Source organism: Quercus robur, chromosome 1 (genome assembly GCF_932294415.1).
Source record: "Quercus robur chromosome 1, dhQueRobu3.1, whole genome shotgun sequence".
Classification (NCBI taxonomy): domain Eukaryota; kingdom Viridiplantae; phylum Streptophyta; class Magnoliopsida; order Fagales; family Fagaceae; genus Quercus; species Quercus robur.
In genome coordinates, this window is record NC_065534.1 from 9,333,047 (window position 1) to 9,352,450 (window position 19,404).

A 19,404-nucleotide genomic window follows, 5' to 3' on the forward strand; every position below is an offset into this window, starting at 1 on the left:
TTGGACATAAACTATTTGACATACATTATTTTTACATAGACCATAGCTGGACATATCTTATTATGTTGAACATGGGCCATAAACAACAACTGGATATGGACTATTTTGGACTCATTCTATCACTAGACACATGACACTTAATTAATTATTCTCTAATATTTAAAATCACTTAATATACATCATTAAGATTTTTAACTAATGACTTAATCAAAGCTATTACGCTAAACATATTATTTATTTATTTTAACCATTATCACGATTCTTAGACTTTGGGCTTATCTATTTTGTATGCTTAAAAATACACCAGAAGCCATTGGTCTATGTGACCCAATGTTAAGTTTTGGATTGAACTCCCCAAAACAAATCCGGATCTAGCAAAGTCACTCTTCCAGTGGAAGACACGTGGCTAAGCGCAAAAATGGCCTCCATCAGGGTGTCACCTCAATTTATTTAAAAATTGTGTCTTTTCAATTAAATCATTTCCAAAAAAAAAAAAAAAAAAAAAAAATTCTTTTTTAGTAAAAAATATTGTTATTTTTTCTTCATTTTCTGTTTTTCATTTTTCTTTAGAGGCACCATGGACACCAAAAGCCACCACCATCCACAACCAGGGTACCCTATCCAAACCACCTCTATTGGTCTTATTTCAAAACTAAACCACTTTCATAGGGGCAAAGCCATAGCCATGGTTGGTGCCTTTAAAAATATTTTATAGTCTATATAACTAGTTGCTAACCCGTGTAATGCACGATATAGTTAAATAAAAATTAAAAGCAAGGAAGTGGATTCTATACTGTACCGGTCAGTACGACCGGTATATACCATGCCGGCCAATGCACCAGTACAGGTACACCTCCTGTTTTGTACCGGAAAAATTACCGGCCATACCAGTGAAATCCAGCTGTTTCGGTCGGTAAATGGATATTGGGCCGAAACACGAAATGCTTTTTTTTTTTTTTTTTTTTTGGTAATTTTGGCAATTTAATTTTAAAATCCTAATGGCAGTGCAAAATCTGAGTAAGCCAAGAGAACCCAACAGAAAGAAGGAGAAAAATGAAAGAAAAATGCACAATAGCTTTGCAAAATGAAGTTAGAATCACCTCTTCTTCTAGACTTCGACTTCATTATTCTTCACATTTTTCTTTTACCATCTTCTTCTAACTTAACGATGACTGATTTGGTTCTGCTGTTTTGTAACTTTGTTCTCTACCCTCCACTCTTCCCTGGTCTTACCTTTTGCGTTTTCAATGTAAATACTGAGTAACTTGTATGCTTGGTCAAAAGAGTACACTTGCCTTTTGATTTTCTCAAAGCATTAGATGATATTTTGAATTGGTGTCACCAATCTTTTGACATGTGGAACTGGCATTTATTGAGTTTGGTGGGTGTTTGATTATTTAATAGTTTTCACTTTAATATATTTATATGTTGATAACTCCATCAAAAAATATAAAAAGTTGCCAAAGTGATATGTTGAGTTATTAGATCTATAACTTAATATATTGTATAAAATAGTAAAAAATAGTGGTAAATCCGAAACAGTACACCAGTATTGACCGGTATCTGAAATATATCGTACTACTGGTCAAACCGATACAGCTTTCGGTACGGTATTAACTTCCTTAATTAAAAGTATTTATTTTGCTTAAAGGTCTATGACTTGACTTAAAAGTATGTATAACTTGAAAATGAATGAAAATAAGTAATTTTTTTGTTCAATATAATAGTTTAGAAAAATTCATTTTCTTTCATATCATTGGTTCCACATAACACATCCCGGCATGGGCAATTCTATGGTGATGACTTCACACAATACTCAACTGCAATTAAATCTACTATCCACCACCAATCTAATTTATGTTATTTTAATAGTAGATCTACATTAATTTGCATTCTCATATCCTCCATCATTTAGAAGGTAACAAAAGTAATGATTATATGTAATGTACAAATTTTTTTCTTTTACAATATAAAATTATTAAAATAAAATCTAATGTTCTGGAAATTTTTTGAAAGAGATTTTTAAATTTCTTAAAACTTAGTTAATAGAATTTCTATTTTACCTAAAAGTGAACTATCACAATTAATGAGAATTTAACCATTTTTTGCAAAGAGAAGATAACCATTGGCCCAATTTTTATTTTATAATATAAGATGTTACAGTTAGATCTATACCATGTGTAATACGTTAGTCCATTATGATAGTTCCAAATAATATCCTAATATCTATCTATATGAGTTTTTGTTTTAATGATGTCATAAAGGATGGAGTTTAATAGAAGTCATTTAAGGTCCAACATATCCAATAATTTTTTTTTTATATAAAAAATGTAATTTCAGAAGTCTTTTAATTGTAAATTTTTTTAATCATAAAATAGACTCTATCTAAACTCTAAAAGAAAGCATTTGAAATGATCACATCATTGATACTATATCATGATGGTTGCAAATAGCAATATTATTATTCATGATTAATAGATGAATAAAGAAACTGTGAATTAACAATTTAACAACAATACCAAGTTTAACTATAACAACACATATACAGAAGACTCCAAATATTGGAACATACTTCTTCGATCTGCCATTTTCATTATTCAATCAAATCCAAAGTTTCAAAGATCATTCCAATTCAATTAAGCCCAATACATACATAAACATGAACATAGAGAATTCCAAAAATAAAAACAACAATCTCAAAAAGCCTCTATCTATTTTTACTTTTTTTCTAGATTTGTTTGTTCTTTAGTTCTTTTTCCTTTTATGTTTCATCAAACTTTTTCTAATTGACCAAAATATCTCTCATATATGTTAACATTAAATCTGATAAGAAAACTTTACATGCCTTTTGTTTTGAAGGCACTCCAAGAACCAAAATCAATGCAAGAGATTGTACAGCAGAATGATGTTAGAAAAAGCTGAGTTGAAATTGTAACAAACAAAAAAAAAAACTATTTATAATATAATATAGGGTTATGGATTCCTAATCAAATTTGGTTATATATTTTTTTTTTAAATGATGAATATGTTAGTAGAGTCCATTTGATATAAAATTTAAATCCTACTGAAATTAAAAATGATATATATTTGTTGAGTCTCATTTGATATAATTATAGAGTTTAAATCCTATTGAAATTATAATTTCTAATCAACTTTAATACAAAACAAAAAATGAAAAAAAGAAGAGAAAGAAAACGTGGTTGATAGATATAAGGAAATAAGATAGAATTTTTTTTTTTTTTTAAATGTCATCAACGTAGAAATTATTAAATTAATGGAGATATATTCCATTTTTTGGGATAGATTTATATTAATGGAGTGATTATATAGTTTGTTAGGATTATCTAAAAATTCCCTAATTAGATGATAATTTAGGTCTCCTTTAAGTATAGTGGTTGTATGGTACCAAACAACTAAATTTAATTTTTTTTTAAAGAGATTTAATAAATTTTCTGCAATTTGGTGCTATAAAATCGAAAGAATTAAATCGAATTAAATCAAATTTAAAAATATAAATAAATAATGCTGATGTGGAACATTGTGGAGAGGTCAATCAAAAGTCCAAGGCTTCAGTTTTAAATATATTATGAAAAATAGATTTAGTTACAAAAATAGGAGTTCCCCTCCCCCTCTCCTCCTCTCCCCCAAATATTTGACTTAGTTCAATAATGCTCTTATAAACAAAAGAATTTTTAGATCTATATCAGGAATATGTAAAGAACAAAGAAGATCAGTAGGCCTAAGACATGCAAGTTTCAACTTGAGAGGACAAGCATCATCAATGGAGAAATCACATGCTGAGATGAAATATATAAAAATGACATGCACTTTAAAAATACAGACTGTAAATGTATTCTTTATGTTGTTAGATTATAAACATGATTTCACATCTGCAAAAGTTAGTAATAAAGCTTATCTTGATCCATTGCTAAATTTTTCTTAAGATCAAGTCTTAATATAACAGGCACTTAATTCTTATAGAATTAGTTTCTCTCTCTTGACCTTCTTTTCTCTTTAACTATTCAGTGTTTGAGTGTCTCTTTTATAGTTAGAAAAAGGATCAAATCCGTTGTACCATAACATACATGAAGTTATGAAATTGAACAATTCATTCTTAACAGACAAGTTATAGAATCTAGAGTGAAGTTTTGAATTTTGATATCTATATCAGGAATAGGTAGCTGAAAGTCTTTGATGAAGCTTTCAAGCTACGTGAGTAATTTGACGAATTTCACCCATAAGCTCACACAGATGTTTCTCAACATCTTTTTCTTCTAAAAAAAACATTTATTATATATATATATAAAACTTGGCCTACCTAATTTTTAATAGTTAAATAATAATAAAGATCAATAAACAAAAAAATAAATCCAAGTTCATGGCAATACTACTAGTTAGATTTAATAAGATATTTTTTAAAAAATAAATAAATAACTTAGTATAAGTATGTTGAATTGATAGTATTTTTCTCTTTTTTTGGGGAACAGAATTAAATGAATGAGAATTCAGTTTTTTTTTTTTTTTTTTTTTTTTTTTTTTTTTTTTTTTAACTTGAACAGAAGATATCAATTAAAACTTCAAGAATAAGGAGATTAAGCAAATTTGGGGAAGAATGCAATTCAGGAAGAAACTTACATATTCTTGCTATGGCTAGAAAGGGAGCCGTATTTTGGCCTTGAAAATTGGTGCGGCTCTGCTAATGATCACAACATTCAAAAGTAAAGTGTAAAGAAAAAAAAAGGTCATATAACCACTTTTTAGGTTTGGTTAATATCAGTACTACCAAGAATTTTAAAAAAAAAAAAAATCAATTTAATTTCTAAGCATAAACTGCAATTTAACACTGTTTGAAAATTCTTTGCATTATTGCAATTATATGCGCAAGTTGAAAGTCTTGAGTAGTAAATGATAGAGAGATGCTACGTTTATAACATTTTCACAACAAATTATAGGTGGTTAGTTGTTATTGGTTCAAATTTGAATCTAACACTAAGATTATTTTTTTGTCCTAACAATAACAATCTACAACTTAAAATTTCTAGTAACAATCTACAACTTAAAATTTGTTGTAAGAATAGTATGGACATATCATTTCTCAAATAATAAAGCAAGTAGAGAAATGAAAATTTTGAATTGCGTTAAGAAGTGACGTTAGGAGCAAGTTTCGATATTTTTGAACTTGTAATTTGCCCAAATCTCACAAATAGTTTTAATATTTTACCCCTAAAAATAAACTATTCTGTCAAAATTTCAAGCGAATGGTAAAAGAAATATATAAATTTCTTTAACATCTTAATTGAAAAGTCAAAGTAAATCAAATCACATTATTCCTGTATGTAGCAGAATGAAGCAACGCTCCAATATCAATTACATCTCAAAGACTTTTTCTTGGACTTTGGGGGCCATGGCTCTCTGACCTGTAAACACATTGAATTAGTGAGGCATATATTAAATAAATAGAAATTAACCTTAAAATTCTTGAGACAGTGCTATATAAATAGGTACGAATGCCATGCAAATTGCACCACCACCAAACATCTTAGTTCCAAGCCATTTGCTAAATACTAAGCTCTCTCTTTATTCCTTTCTTGTAAGAATGGATCCAATAGTTGCAACACCTATCAGTGAGTCCTCAAATATCACTGGCTTTGTCGTAACAAATCGCAATGGAGTAAAGGGTCTCTCAGAAATGGGACTCAAAACCCTCCCTAAGCAATATATCCAACCTGTAGAAGAAAGGATCACTGTGAGCAACATCTTGCCTCAAGAGTCTATACCCATCATAGATATGTCAAACTGGGACGAACCAAAAGTCTCAGAATCAATCTGTGATGCTGCAGAAAAGTGGGGTTTCTTTCAGATTATCAACCATGGAGTGCCCATTGAAGTGCTGGAGAATGTGAAGGACGCAACACATAGGTTCTTCAATTTGCCAGCTGAGGAGAAGAGGAAGTTTTCAAAAGAGAACTCACCTTCCAACAGCGTGCGGTTTGGCACAAGCTTTAGTCCTGAAGCAGAGAAGGCCCTTGAATGGAAAGATTACCTGAGCATGTTTTATGTGTCCGAGGATGAGGCCTCTGCATTGTGGCCTTCTGCGTGCAAGTGAGAGAGCTTAACTTTGCTCAATTTTGTTTACACAAAAAATACATGACATAGAATATAGATGCAATACTTGTGTACGTACGTACATGCATAAATAATAGTTTTGTTTGGTTTAACTCAATATAATGTTATAACAAGCCATAATTTTTAGTTACATCTCATTATATTATCCATGGTTTAATTGAAGATCAATAGTGATCTCATCATAATATATATATATATATATACATATATATATTTCTATTTTTATTATATATAAAAATTGAGTATCATAAAAGATAATTTTGTGGATCAAATAGTATATGCTTATGTATATATATAGTTTCTGGTGGACTAATTGTTGTTTGCATTTAGGGATCAAGTTCTGGAATATATGAGGGGGTCTGAACCAGTTATCCAAAGGCTATTAGAGGCACTAATGAAGAGGATAAATGTGAAGGAAATTGATGAGACAAAAAAATCTCTCTTAATGGGTTCAAAGAGGATTAACCTTAACTACTATCCTATATGTCCTAACCCTGAGCTCACCGTGGGAATAGGTCGTCATTCTGACGTGTCAACCCTTACTATCCTCCTTCAAGATGATGTTGGTGGACTCTATGTGCGAGGAAACAATGATAGTTGGGTTCATGTTCCACCTATAAGCGGCTCCCTCGTGATCAATGTTGGCGATGCACTACAAATAATGAGCAATGGTCGGTACAAGAGTATTGAGCACCGTGTGGTTGCCAATGGAAGCAAGAATAGGATTTCGGTTCCTATTTTTGTTAATCCTAGGCCAGATGACATGATTGGTCCTTTTCCAGAAGTGCTTGCAGGGGGTGAGAAAGCATTATATAAGCAAGTTCTGTATTCAAATTATGTGAGACATTTCTACAAAAAGGCTCATGATGGGAAGAAAACAATTGAATTTGCAAAAATATGATATGTATTCTGAGGTGTGTTGTTACTACAACACCGATCAGTGTTGTCACTACAACACCGATCAGTGTTGTCACTACAAGTATGTTATGTTTTATTGTAATGGAAATAAATTTTATGAAATAAAACACAATCTGAAATCTGTTTGAAGATAATAGAAGTCATTCAATTCTTTATCCAATTATTTTACTTTTTACAAAAAAGAGTTTACACTTTATTTTTAAACGTGGCATTGACATTGTTTGTATATATGTCTGTTTGAAGCTGGAATTCATGACAGGTTAAAAAGATTGATGAAATTAAAAATATTTCTCTTATATATTGGGTTCAATAAGCTTCAAAATAACTTACTTGTTCCCTCATATTGTCCAAAAATTGCTAGAACACTGCGCCTTGTTTTAAGTGATAATCCAACAGTAATGGTATTATTATTTATGTTACTTCATATTTGTAATTTAAACTACCGTACCCTCTCCCACCATCTATATATCTCAAAAAACAAAAACAAAAAAACACACTGCGCCTGTAAATTATCCTACAGGTTCCATTTTGACCCAATTCATGAAAAATGATTTAATGATCATACAAGAAACAATAATTACTACCTGATGTGTCTTGAATGCCGTGACAAACAATAGTAATAGTACTAACAACATCCAAATCTTAGTTGACGCAACGTCAAAAATATTTTTTATTTTGGTCATCAAGTTTTATGGAGTACCTTTATATAGGCCTACGACCTATAAGACCAAAATAATGTTTTTGGTTGAATTTTATAAAACATTTGAGAAGAAGCTCTGTTTTTTATTTGCCTACTAGCTTGGTGTTCTTGTGTACTATGTAACAAAAGATATCAATTTATCATATACACTTCTATGTTGCATAATTAGTCCTAAATTTTTGGGATCGACTATAAATTAACAAACTAATTAGGGTCATATGTACTTATTATATTCTTTCCTAAGTCATACTATGATATCTCCTTAATTGGAACGGCCTTTTTTATGCCTCCTACTAATATTACTTAAAGTTTTTTACCTAAAAAATCGATTCATTCTTCTTCACTAGTACATTATCACTCTCATTTGTACAGTGACAAAGTCAAGATTTTAGTTCAAGGGAGACACAATTAAAAGAAAAGAGCAAACAATATTAGTTGACATTAAAAAAAATCATATTATAAAATAAAGGAACAAATAATAAATTGATAACTAATAACAAACAATTCAAGAGATTAATCTAATTACATAAAGCTTAAACGTGTTATTGGATTATTCAAAATAAATTGAGAAATAAATCAATATAAAAGTGTTAAAATTATATCAATATACTTAAAAAGTTGTATACAACTTCACTCCAATGATTGCTTTTAGAAAAATAATGTAAAATTCAAATTTGTTTTTTATTCTTCTAATTAGTTAAAACTTGAGTTTATTGCAAAAACTCAAAGTTTGAAACTACGCAAAAGTCTAGAGATGAGAGGAAAAAAAAATTAGAGGAGGAATGAGGAGGTATTGAAGATTTAGTATCATAAGAAAACAAGAAATAAGTAATTTTTTTTTTGAAAAAAAAAAAAAAAAAAACTTACTTTAACTTTAAAATTAATATGGACACATTGCTTTGAGTTGGATAGCCACGATAAATTTTAATCTAGGTTTGGTAGATAGATTTGTTTTAAACTTAAAATGTGTGATGATATGATCAAATTGAATTTAAGTTATTTTAAAAGACCAAGTGTCATGGGTAATTTTTATATTATCTCTTGATCTTTGTCAAATATATATTTTAATGGAATGTATAACATATATAATTATACCATGTCATATATATAGTTATTTTGAAAGACCAAGTGTCACAATAAATTTTTTTTATGGAAGGTATAACATATATATATATATATATATATGTTAGGTTCTAAGTACTTAGGAACTAATGCATTAGAACTCTAATGTATATTGTTGGCAAACCATGATCAAAACAGGTTGTTTAGTTTTGTTTAGACTTGCTCAAAGTTGTGTCTTTTATGTAAGGTTGGAATCGATCTGTTGCAAAATTAAGTGTGCATTTCGGCTTGGCTCGATCGATCGAAGCTTAGACTCGATCGATCGAATCTCGGGCAGAATGTTTTTTCTGCAGAATTTTTCCAACTCAGCCCTAGCCTATTAAAACGTGTAAGGTTTTATGTTTTGCCTAAGTATAAAAGGCAAACCCTAGTCACGTTTTTGAGGTTGCTCTATTTTTGCTATGTGTTTGAATCTCTTGTTTGATTGAGAGCTTGATGATCATTCAATTGCTGCACTAAGGAGCTTAAAGAAACACAAACGAGTGTGTTTGTACTAGCTGGAGAACCCAAGAAAGAAGGAGTCTATGGTCTCGGAGCTTGCACATGATCGTGTCAGTAAGTTTCTACTGGTGGGTAGCAATAGGATGTTAGTGGTCTAGGTCGCTATTGTAAAATTTCGATTCTTTCATAGTGGATTCAGGTTTACCTTAAGGATTGCTAAGTTAAATCTTCTCCAAGTTTTTACCGGTGTGGTTTCCTGGGTCATCATATCATTGTGTTATTTATATTTCCGCTACTATGCATGATATGATTGTTTGATTGTGATAACCTAGATTTGGAATTTGGACTAAGTAATAACTTGGCTAATTAACTAGGTTAATCCAATTGCGTTTTAAGGGGTCTAAAAACATACAATATATATATATATATATATATATATATATATATGTATGTTAAGAAACAAAACAGGTCTTCCTCTTGAAAACAATAAACAAAACATGTTTGCTTTTGAAAATAATCTCGAATCTATAAGGGTTCCTTGAATCCACAAAAAGAAAAGGTCTAGAATCCACCAGAAAATAGAAAGACAAAAGTCTAAATTTTATTAATTGAATAATTATTCAAAAAACATTTAAAGACTTAGGGGCCTATTTAAGAGCTCCATAAAACTTGACGGACAAAAAAATATATTATAAAATAATTCCTAATTAATATCTAACCATAATAGGAACCAAATTTGACCTAAAAAACATTAAAAGCACCTAAAAGAAGAAAATAATAACCCTAAACCTAAAATAATGAAAACTACAAATTAAAAACTAAAATTAATAAATTAAAATAATTAAAATGTAGATTCTATCTTACATCAGACCCCTACACTTGAAACAAACTCATCCTCTAGTTCATGTTTGAAATCTGAAATCTTTCATGCCAAGAGAACGAATACTTTGAATACTTCATCTTCTTGCCAAACTTGAAAGTCATCAATTGAGCAACTTGAACTTCTTGTCCCTTCATCTTCATGCAATTAACAATATTCAACAAATAAGAGTTAATAATCACATCAAATCTTTCCACCCCAATAAAGTCAATAAATTTCATTTATGTGGCTCCCACCAAAATAATAGGACATTGAACGTTGCAATCATCTAACTTGACTTCATCGAGATCGTTGACAACTTCCTCTATAATTTCTTCTTTAATGGTTTCTACTATCTCATCCTCAAGATTTTTCTCTATAATAGGGTCTTCATTAATCTCCTCCACAATCTTAATTTCAAGTTCTTCTTCTATAACAGAGCCTTCATTCATTTCCTCAAAAATCTCTTTATTTTCTTCTTTGGCTTCTACATATTCTTCAAGAAAAGTATTTTCTTCAACATAAAATAATTTAAATATGAACTTCTTGGCCAATAATAATCTTGTATTGTATACGACAAAATTTCTTCACAATCCAAAGGATAAAATTTGATAGCAAGATTATCTCAATGTCATTATTCTCTACACCATCATCATCACACTTTTCTATTTACTTTTGCTCAATGGTATGTCAATGTACATGACTCTTTTCTATATTGGTTTTTTTTTTTTTTTTTTTTTTTTTTTTTTTTTTTTTTTAAGAAATCAAATCAATTGTAGTTAGTTTCTGTTGAATTTGGGTACGTTTATTTTTACTATTCGTTTATTTTTGGTATTTATTTGGTTTGGATCCGTGCAAACTCTTCACTATTATTATCAAAGACTTAAGTAATATTTTAGTCATATAATTGATTTGCTTTTGTGGAAAAATACTACTTTTTTTTTTTGGGGGGTTTTGATTTTCCCCCACCCCCACTAGTGTCAAAATAAGAGTACGACCGTTACCGTCCAAAAAAAAAACATGACAAAAACAACAGCAATATTAAACTTTTACTATGACTATATATCTGTGGAGGTAGCTTGAATACATTGTGTTTGACTACTCAATCAGAAACACCATAAATCAACTTAAGAAATCATATTTTCTTGCTTTGAGTTTTGTTCTATCGACCTTTTTCTTTGGCAACAATTATGCTGACTTAAGATTTGATTTTGGGATTTGTATTTCCAAAATTCCAACTCTCTTACGTGTTTGGCACTTTTCATTTTATTTTATTTTTCATTGACTCAAGCTGACTTTACAGTTTACACACTTCTACTTGACGATGTTTTAGAGAGAATAACTAGGAATGCATACATGTCCAAGTTTTTATAAATTAAAAAAAAAAAAAAAAAAAAAAAAAAAAGGCGAACAAAACTAAATTAGCACATCGTAGTACTAATCAACTACTGAATAGTGAGCCACATAGTAACTATTATTATTTAAAAAACATTATGTTTGATTTTTAAAATAAAATAAAGGGAAAATCACATTTGAATGTCTGGAATTGATACCTAATTATCTCATATAATAGGTTTTAGTTACAACCTAAGTGAATTTTTTTCAGTTTTAGGCAATGTATACTTATTAATAGTGTGACTGAAAATTATTTAAAACTTAAAAGAGTTTGTTGTTTTAATTAAAAAAAAAATTTTAATTTAAGATTGAATTTGAACGCAACCCAAATTATAGGAATATTATGTAATTTTGCCAAATCTTTAATTAAGGACACCACTTATTACAAAGAGAATATGGAAACATGACATAACCATGACTTAACCCAATTTTATTTTATAGTATATTGTTTCGGGTTTGATTTTGTGAGAGTAGTGACAGTTCCAAGATTTTTTTTCACGAGGGGTCATAAAAATTTAAATTTAATTTAATTTAATAAAAAGAAAACTTGAATATATTCAATTATCGAAGAAAAAAAACATACATGAAGTTTTACGATTTGCTTCTACAAGATTTTATATTTTGAAATCATTACACGATATTTCATTATCAATTGTCATTATCTATTAGTAAAGTGGGTAGATATGACTATTTTATTTTATTAAGTTTGTAAAACATTTTTATTTTCATGCACTTATTATTATCTATGATAGTTCACTTAGTGTTTTTTAAACAATCAAATGCTTGAACAATCGCTAACTTTAATATACTATTTTTTCCTCAAAAAAATAAACACTAACTTTACAATTTTTTTTTTTTTTAATTTCTTGAATCACTAACTTTGTAACAAAAAAGTTATTATGACATGATAACAATATACACACATGTAAGTATAACAAACCCTCTATATTTCCTAAATATTAAATCATATTGTATTTATACAATACACTCACACATTCACACACACCACAATTCACACAAATAACATTATAAGAAAAATATATAAAATAATGTACATAATCAATACCAGACATACACTCACAAACATATAACATAAATTTACAATAAAGAGAAAGATTTTCATGACTCACAAACACTCACTCTTTATTCTTAGAGTTAGAGATACCAAGATAGTTAAAATAGAGAAGAGAGGTGAGATGAGAATCATGAGAATTAGATCATATCAGAGAGAGAGAGAGAGAGAGAGAGAGAGAGAGAGAGATTTGTGATTTGTGTTATTGTTTGGTTTTGGGTTAGGTTGATATATGATCAAGGTGTACAAAAATATTTTTAAGGGTAAATTAAACTAGTAAAATGTTTTTCATATATATAAAATTTGTTTTTCCAAGTGGGGGGCAGGAATGAACAACATGTACAGCTGCCCATGTGTGAGAGTGACCTTGTGCTTTTTTAAGTGAAAGTCTCTTCCCTTTATTGTCATGGACGTAGGCCGAAGATCAAACCACATAAATTCTTGATGCTATTTATCTTACGTGTAATTGCATCTCATTTTTCTTTCTTGTTTTTTTGTCTTATTGTTTGTTTTGTTGTGAGATCCTTTTACAATTCCCGATTCATATTTACAATCAATCTTCTGAAAATACTATCCTCACAATTCTATCTAGAGGTCCTTTATTCTTCCCTTCGTTTTTTTTTTTAAAAAAAAAATACTAAATACAGATATTTAATACCACACCATATCCATATTCTGAACAAGTGATTTTTATTTTATTTTCATTTTTGACAGATATTCAATAGGCTATAAGCAATTTACACCTGACCACGTGCATCTCTATAGCAAAGGAGACAAGGACGGTGTAATCTAATCACGCATGCGTAATTGTGTCCCTTTTTTTATTTTTAAATTTTTTGTTCCTATCTCTTGTTTGTTTGGCATCTTTTGCCAAATACATGGTACTCTATATATTCAAACTCGAGTGAAAATAATATCCACATGACACAATACTACTCAAAGGTTCCTTTTAACACAACGCTAGGAACAGTTATCTAGTTGCACTATTGTCAACAAGTGATTTCATTTCCCAAATCTCAATATAGAGTCATAGACTATTCTATAAACAATAGAAAAATGTAACAAATGACTTTTCTAGTAATGAAACCAACTTATAAGTTAATTTTTTGCTTTTTAACTTTTATGTATAGCTTTTTAAAATCTCTTTTATTTTTTGAAAATTTTCAAAGTAGTATACTTTCAACAAATAAATTTTAATATAAAATTAAAAGCTATTTCCAAATGAACACAAATGCATTTCTCAAATTCCAATGTAGACTATTCTGCAAACAACTTTCACCTAACACATTTGCAGCTCTATAAGCAATGACTATATATTCTAGTCACACTTTACAGGGCGATATGCCTATAGTCAGATTTAACCTCAGATTTCCATCAGCATGTTACATATTTCTCAACCATTTAGTATTCTATTTACATGTTTCACTGATTCAACCATCTCAATTCTCAAAATTCACCTCACATGAATGAACTTATTGATATTTTTATGCATGACCAAATTGATGATGTTCACATTAAATTTTACTCCGAGTTGAGAGCTCATGCTTCATTTGATCCCTCAAAACCCTTCTCGGTAACTTGTTAGAAGCTCTTTTGGGAAACTCTGGAACGATATTAACATAATTCACCTCTTAATCATAAAGAGAGTTGGAGGAATTGTATCAATTACTTATAAAATAATTTAGACCAATTTGTGGAAACCACCATGGAAGTGAAATCTATTCCATCCCTTCTACATATCATTTGGAATGAATTGAATGACTCCTTTCAAAGCAATTGGTATGAGTGTATAATAATATATATGGATTCATTAGAACTCAGAAAGACACCAATTTGATTTGGAATATGCTAAAACTACTATCCATTCTACTACAAAGAGGTTAAATTGATGTGACAATGAATGTTGTCAATGTCACATGAAAAAACACAAGTGAATTTTTGAATTACTTTTTATTTATATTGTCTTTGAGAGTTAGCACATAAGTTGTAAGCATATATGTAGTTAACGCTCCATTTGTTTTGCTGTAAAATGTTGTCATTGAAAACATTTACAGTGCATAAACTACCAAAACCAATGGTCCGATTGCAAGAGGCCGCCAATCCAATGGCTGGAGCCAGTGGTCCAACGGCTTAGCCCACCAGAACGACGACCCAGCCACAAGATGGAGGGATAGGTACTGTGTGTTTTTGTAAAATGTTTTACGAAGTTTTTAAGGTAAAACGGTTTACAACCTTTTACAAAGGATTTTATAGTGAACAACAGAAAACATTTTCAGGTTTGATCAAATTTTTAATGAAACAAACATAGCAAAATGCTAAAAATATTTTTAAACAAAACAAACAGAGCAAAAATTTGTAACAGTTGTAACATCACTATATATTTGATTTTCCATTCAACATTATGTGGATGAAAAAAATTTCAAAGATGACTCTTTAATTTTGTGCAAGAATCTGATCTCTTAAGAATGGTCAGATGATGGTAAAAGTAAAACATATCGTAAGCCAAAGGAAGAAAAAAAAAAAACAGTTTTAGAGACAAACCTTAAACAACGGGTTGAGGTTGCTTTGAATTGTCCTTGAGAAAAGGATTTTCAGTTTGTCTGGTTCAATAGAAGATCCTTTCTTTAAGACTACAAATATGAACAACTGTCATCTACGGGTGCAACACTGATTGCAGCAGTCTCCAAGATGCATTCATCAGCACGGTCACATACACGCTCAATTTCAACAGAACTTGTCTGATTATCAACAAATATTCGAAGTTTCCAATATTTCAGATGTTAGTCCAAGCATGCCTATTAAACTATTAAAGCACTCAGTCAGGTCAAGCTTATTCATATATATATATATATATATATATATGAATAATAGAGGATTAGAAATTAATTTTGTTAATATGCTATATGTTTCCTTTATTTTTTTTAGTTCTTCTCCAAAAAAAAATAATAAAAATTTTAGGCTCTTCTTCTTCTTCCCATTATTTACCACTTTACTATCACTCTTTGTTCAACATTTCTCGGTCCTTTTTGGCCCTCTTTCTCCCTATTATTTCCTGTCTTGCTGTTATTTTTCCTCAAACCTTTTCTAATTCTTCTTTTCTCCATTTTCTTTTCAATAAACTTGCTATGAGTAGTGTTTATTACATATAAATTTGTTAGGTTCTAAAGACTTAGGATTTTATGTATTTAGAACTTTAATGTGTATTGTTGGCAAACCATGATCAAAACAAGTTGGTTAGTCGTGTTTAGACTTGCTCAAAGTTGGTTCTTTTATATAAAGTTGGAATAAACTGTTTCAGAAGTTATTTATGCTTCTCAGCCTGGTTCGATCGATCGAAGCTTAGGCTCGATCAATCAAAAATCGGGTCAGAGACATTTTTCTGCAGAATTTCAACTCAGCCCTAGTTTGTTTAAAACGTTTAGGGTTTTCTAATTTGCCCAAGGTATAAAAGGCAAACCCTAGCCACGTTTTAGTGTTGCTCATATTGCTGTTTGTGTAAATCTCTTGTGAGATCTGTGAGGAGCTTTCCTTTACACAAGTTTAGGATTATCAAGAAGGAGATTTCTTCAAGAGCTTAATGATCGTTCAGTTGCTGCCATAAGAACTTAAAGAAACACAAACGGGTGTGCTTGTACTTGTTGGAAAATCCAAGAAAGAAGGAGTCTGTGATTTCGAAGCTTGCACATGGTCGTGTTAGTAAGTTTTTACTGGTGGATAGCAATAGGATGTTAGTGGTCTAAGTCCTGTTGAACAACTTCGATTCTTTCATAGTGGATTTAGGTTTACCTTGAGGATAGCTAGGTTAAATCCTCCCCAGGTTTTTACCGGTTTGGTTTCCTAGGTTATCATATCTTTGTGTTATTTACCTTTCCGCTGCTTTGCATGATATAATTGTTTTGATAGTGATAACCTAGATTTGTTAATTTGGACTAAGTAACAACTTGGTTAATTACCTAGGTTAATCCAACTGTATTTTTAAGGGGTCTAAAAACGATCAAGTGATATCAGAGCAGGTTGCTCTCTTGTTGTTGATCTTTTGATCACTGAGCTGATCCTTGACCCCTGTTGTCATGGAACACAGACATTCTCTTGTTATTCCTTCTCACTTTGATGGGAATAACTATGCTTATTGGAAATTAATGATGAAAGCATTCCTAAAATCAATTGATGAGAGAGTCTGGAACTCCGTCGAATACGGATGGGAGAAGCCCACTACTCCTGTTAGTGAGTGGCAAACTTCTCAAAAAGAAGCAGCCGCGTTCAATAGCAAAGCTATGAATGCTATCTTTAACGCTGTTTTTATGGAGAAATTTAAGAGAATCTCTAATGTTGAGGTTGCTCATACTGCTTGGAATATCCTTCAGACTGTGCATGAAGGCACAAAGGCTGTTAAAATCAACAAATTGCAGCAGTTAACTTCTAAATTTGAAAGTATTAGGATGTCTGATGATGAATCTTTTGATGAATTTTATGCTAAACTTAATGACATTGTTAATTCTACTTATAACTTGGGTGATATCTATGATCAATCTAAAATTGTTAGGAAGATTCTTAGATCTTTGACTAAAGATTTTAGACCCAAGCTGACTGCCATCACTGAGAGCAAGGATGTGGACTCCATCCCTATTGATGAATTTGTAGGATTTCTTCAATCCTATGAGTTGGACCTACCTAAGACTAGCAAATCCAAATTAATGGCTTTTAAGTCTGTTGATGATGTTGATGTTGGTGGATTTGATGATGAGCTCTCTGCTACAAAGGTTGCTTACCTTGCTAAGAACTTCAGGAATGATAGGTTTTTAGACCCCTTAAACAATTGATTAAACCTAGGTAATTAGCCAAGTTGTTACTTAGTCCAATTAAACAAGTCTAGGTTATCACAATAATAAAGATCAAATCATGCAAAGCAGTGGAAAATAAATAACACAAGATATGATCACCCAGGAAACCAAACCGGTAAAAACCTGGGGAGGATTTGACGTAGCTATCCTCAAGGTAAACTTGAATCCACTATCTTGAAAGAATCGAAGTTCATACAATAAGACTTACAAGCCCCCACGCTCGACTTCTTATTGCTACCAACTAGTAGAACTTACTGACACGACCACGTGCAAGCTTCGAATTCACGGACTCCTTCTTTCTTGGATTCACCACCAAATCCAAGCACACCCGCTTGTATTTTCTTTAAACTTCAATGGCAGCAACTGAATTGATCATCAAGGCGTAGATAAATCTTCTCCTTGAAAACCCTAAGTTTGTGTAAAGGAAAACTCCTCTAGATCTCACAAGAGATTTACACAAACCGCAATTATGAGCAACACTAAAACGTGGTTAGGGTTTGCCTTTTATACTTATGACAAATAAGAAACCCTAAAAACATTTTAAAACACTTAGGGCTGAGTTGGACGAATCTGCAGAAAATCATTCTGCCCGAGCTTCGATCGAGAGCCAAGCCGAAAGGCACAATGCTTCCTGCTTTAACTCGATTCCAACTTTACATAAAATCACAACTTTGAGCTAGACTAAAAACACTTCTAAAACATTATTTTGACCATGGTTTGCCAACAATACAAATTAGAGTTCTAAATACATAAAATCCTAAGACTTTAGAACCTAACAAGGAATTTCCTTAGAAACAACAACAGAAGGGCAAGAGATAAGAACACTGCTGAACCTAGAAATTTTAGGAAGAATGATCCCACTAAGGTTAACAACATTGATAAACCTAGAGCAAAAGTAAGTCAATCTTCTAATAACTCTATGGGTCCCCAGTGTTTTGGATGTCAAGGGTATGGTCACATGAAATTTGAATGTCCTACCTACTTGAAGTCTAAGGGTAAGGCTATGGCTGTAACTCTTAGTGATGGTGAAGTTTCTGATGATGAGTCTGATTGCGACGAGGATGGAAACTTCATTGCTTTCACTGCTACTGCTGTAGTCAATGAAAGCATATCTGCTAAAGAGAACCCTTCTGATGGGGAACTCTTTGAGGACGCAGATCTTCAAAAAGCCTACAATAAACTTTGCAAAGTTGCTGTAAAGGATGCTATGAATGTTGAATTAGGCTTGAAGAAAATTGCATCTCTTGAGGTTGATAAGAAGAATTTGCTTGTAAAACTGTTTGATGCTAATAAACTTTTGAACAATGTGAAAACTAAGAATATGCTATTGCTTGATAAAGTTAAATCTTTGGAAGTTGACTTATCTGTTGCTAGATTTACTAGTTCTAAACTTGATCAAATGCTGAGTGTTCAAAAGTCTCCTTCTGACAAATCTAGATTAGGTTTTGTTGAAAGCATCTTTGTGTGTGCTCCCCATTCCACAAACTTTGTCCCTTTATCTTCTTCTGAACCTTCTGTAAGTGAGATTGTGAGTGAAACTGTCAAACCTCTTGTGAGTGAGGTTGTCAAACCCATAGAAGTTTCACCATCTAGGAAGATTAGGGTTGATCTGAAAGAGTCTAAACCTAAGCAGCCTACCCTTTTTAAGGACAAGTCACATGATAAGCCTGCATGGGTCTGTCATTTTTGTGGAAAGTCTGGACACATTCGTTCAAACTGTTACAAGCTGCAAGCTGCTAAGAGAGTAAACAAACCAAAAGTACCAGTACCTCAAGTACAAGATCCTATGGTACTCATTGGTGAATTGGTAAAGGCTCTAAACCTTTATTCCAATCCTGGAGTTGGTAATCATTCCCATGTGAATAAGAACTCCAATGCTCGTGGTGCTTCTAAAAAGTTTTAGATGCAAAAGGCTCAATCTAATTGAGTT

At 31.1% G+C, this 19,404-nt stretch overlaps 3 protein-coding genes across 5 annotated transcripts in view; 1 reads left to right on the forward strand and 2 right to left on the reverse strand.

Annotated features, from left to right (window-relative positions):
- Window positions 1-19,404, reverse strand: part of LOC126719433 (probable CoA ligase CCL12) — a 109,058-nt gene that overhangs the window by 16,154 nt on the left and 73,500 nt on the right. Inside the window, exon 13 of one of the 3 annotated variants that reach the window (XM_050421998.1) lies at window positions 15,249-15,371. The exons of the other annotated variants lie outside the window; for them this stretch is intronic. Coding sequence (XP_050277955.1) covers window positions 15,264-15,371 — 108 coding nt within the window. The 3' untranslated portion in view covers window positions 15,249-15,263. Of the gene's footprint in view, window positions 1-15,248; window positions 15,372-19,404 lie in introns of those variants that run through there. 3 annotated transcript variants of the gene reach the window in all.
- Window positions 5,522-7,183, forward strand: LOC126719502 (feruloyl CoA ortho-hydroxylase F6H1-3-like). The gene is made up of 2 exons (XM_050422047.1): window positions 5,522-6,102; window positions 6,457-7,183. Exons 1-2 carry the CDS (start codon window positions 5,597-5,599, stop codon window positions 7,025-7,027), a joined length of 1,077 nt encoding a protein of 358 aa, XP_050278004.1. The 5' UTR covers window positions 5,522-5,596; the 3' UTR covers window positions 7,028-7,183.
- LOC126719453 (probable CoA ligase CCL12) overlaps window positions 10,269-19,404 on the reverse strand; it is a 105,630-nt gene continuing 96,494 nt past the window's right edge. The window contains exon 14 of the mRNA XM_050422009.1: window positions 10,269-10,680. Coding sequence (XP_050277966.1) covers window positions 10,654-10,680 — 27 coding nt within the window. The 3' untranslated portion in view covers window positions 10,269-10,653. The remainder of the gene's footprint in view (window positions 10,681-19,404) is intronic.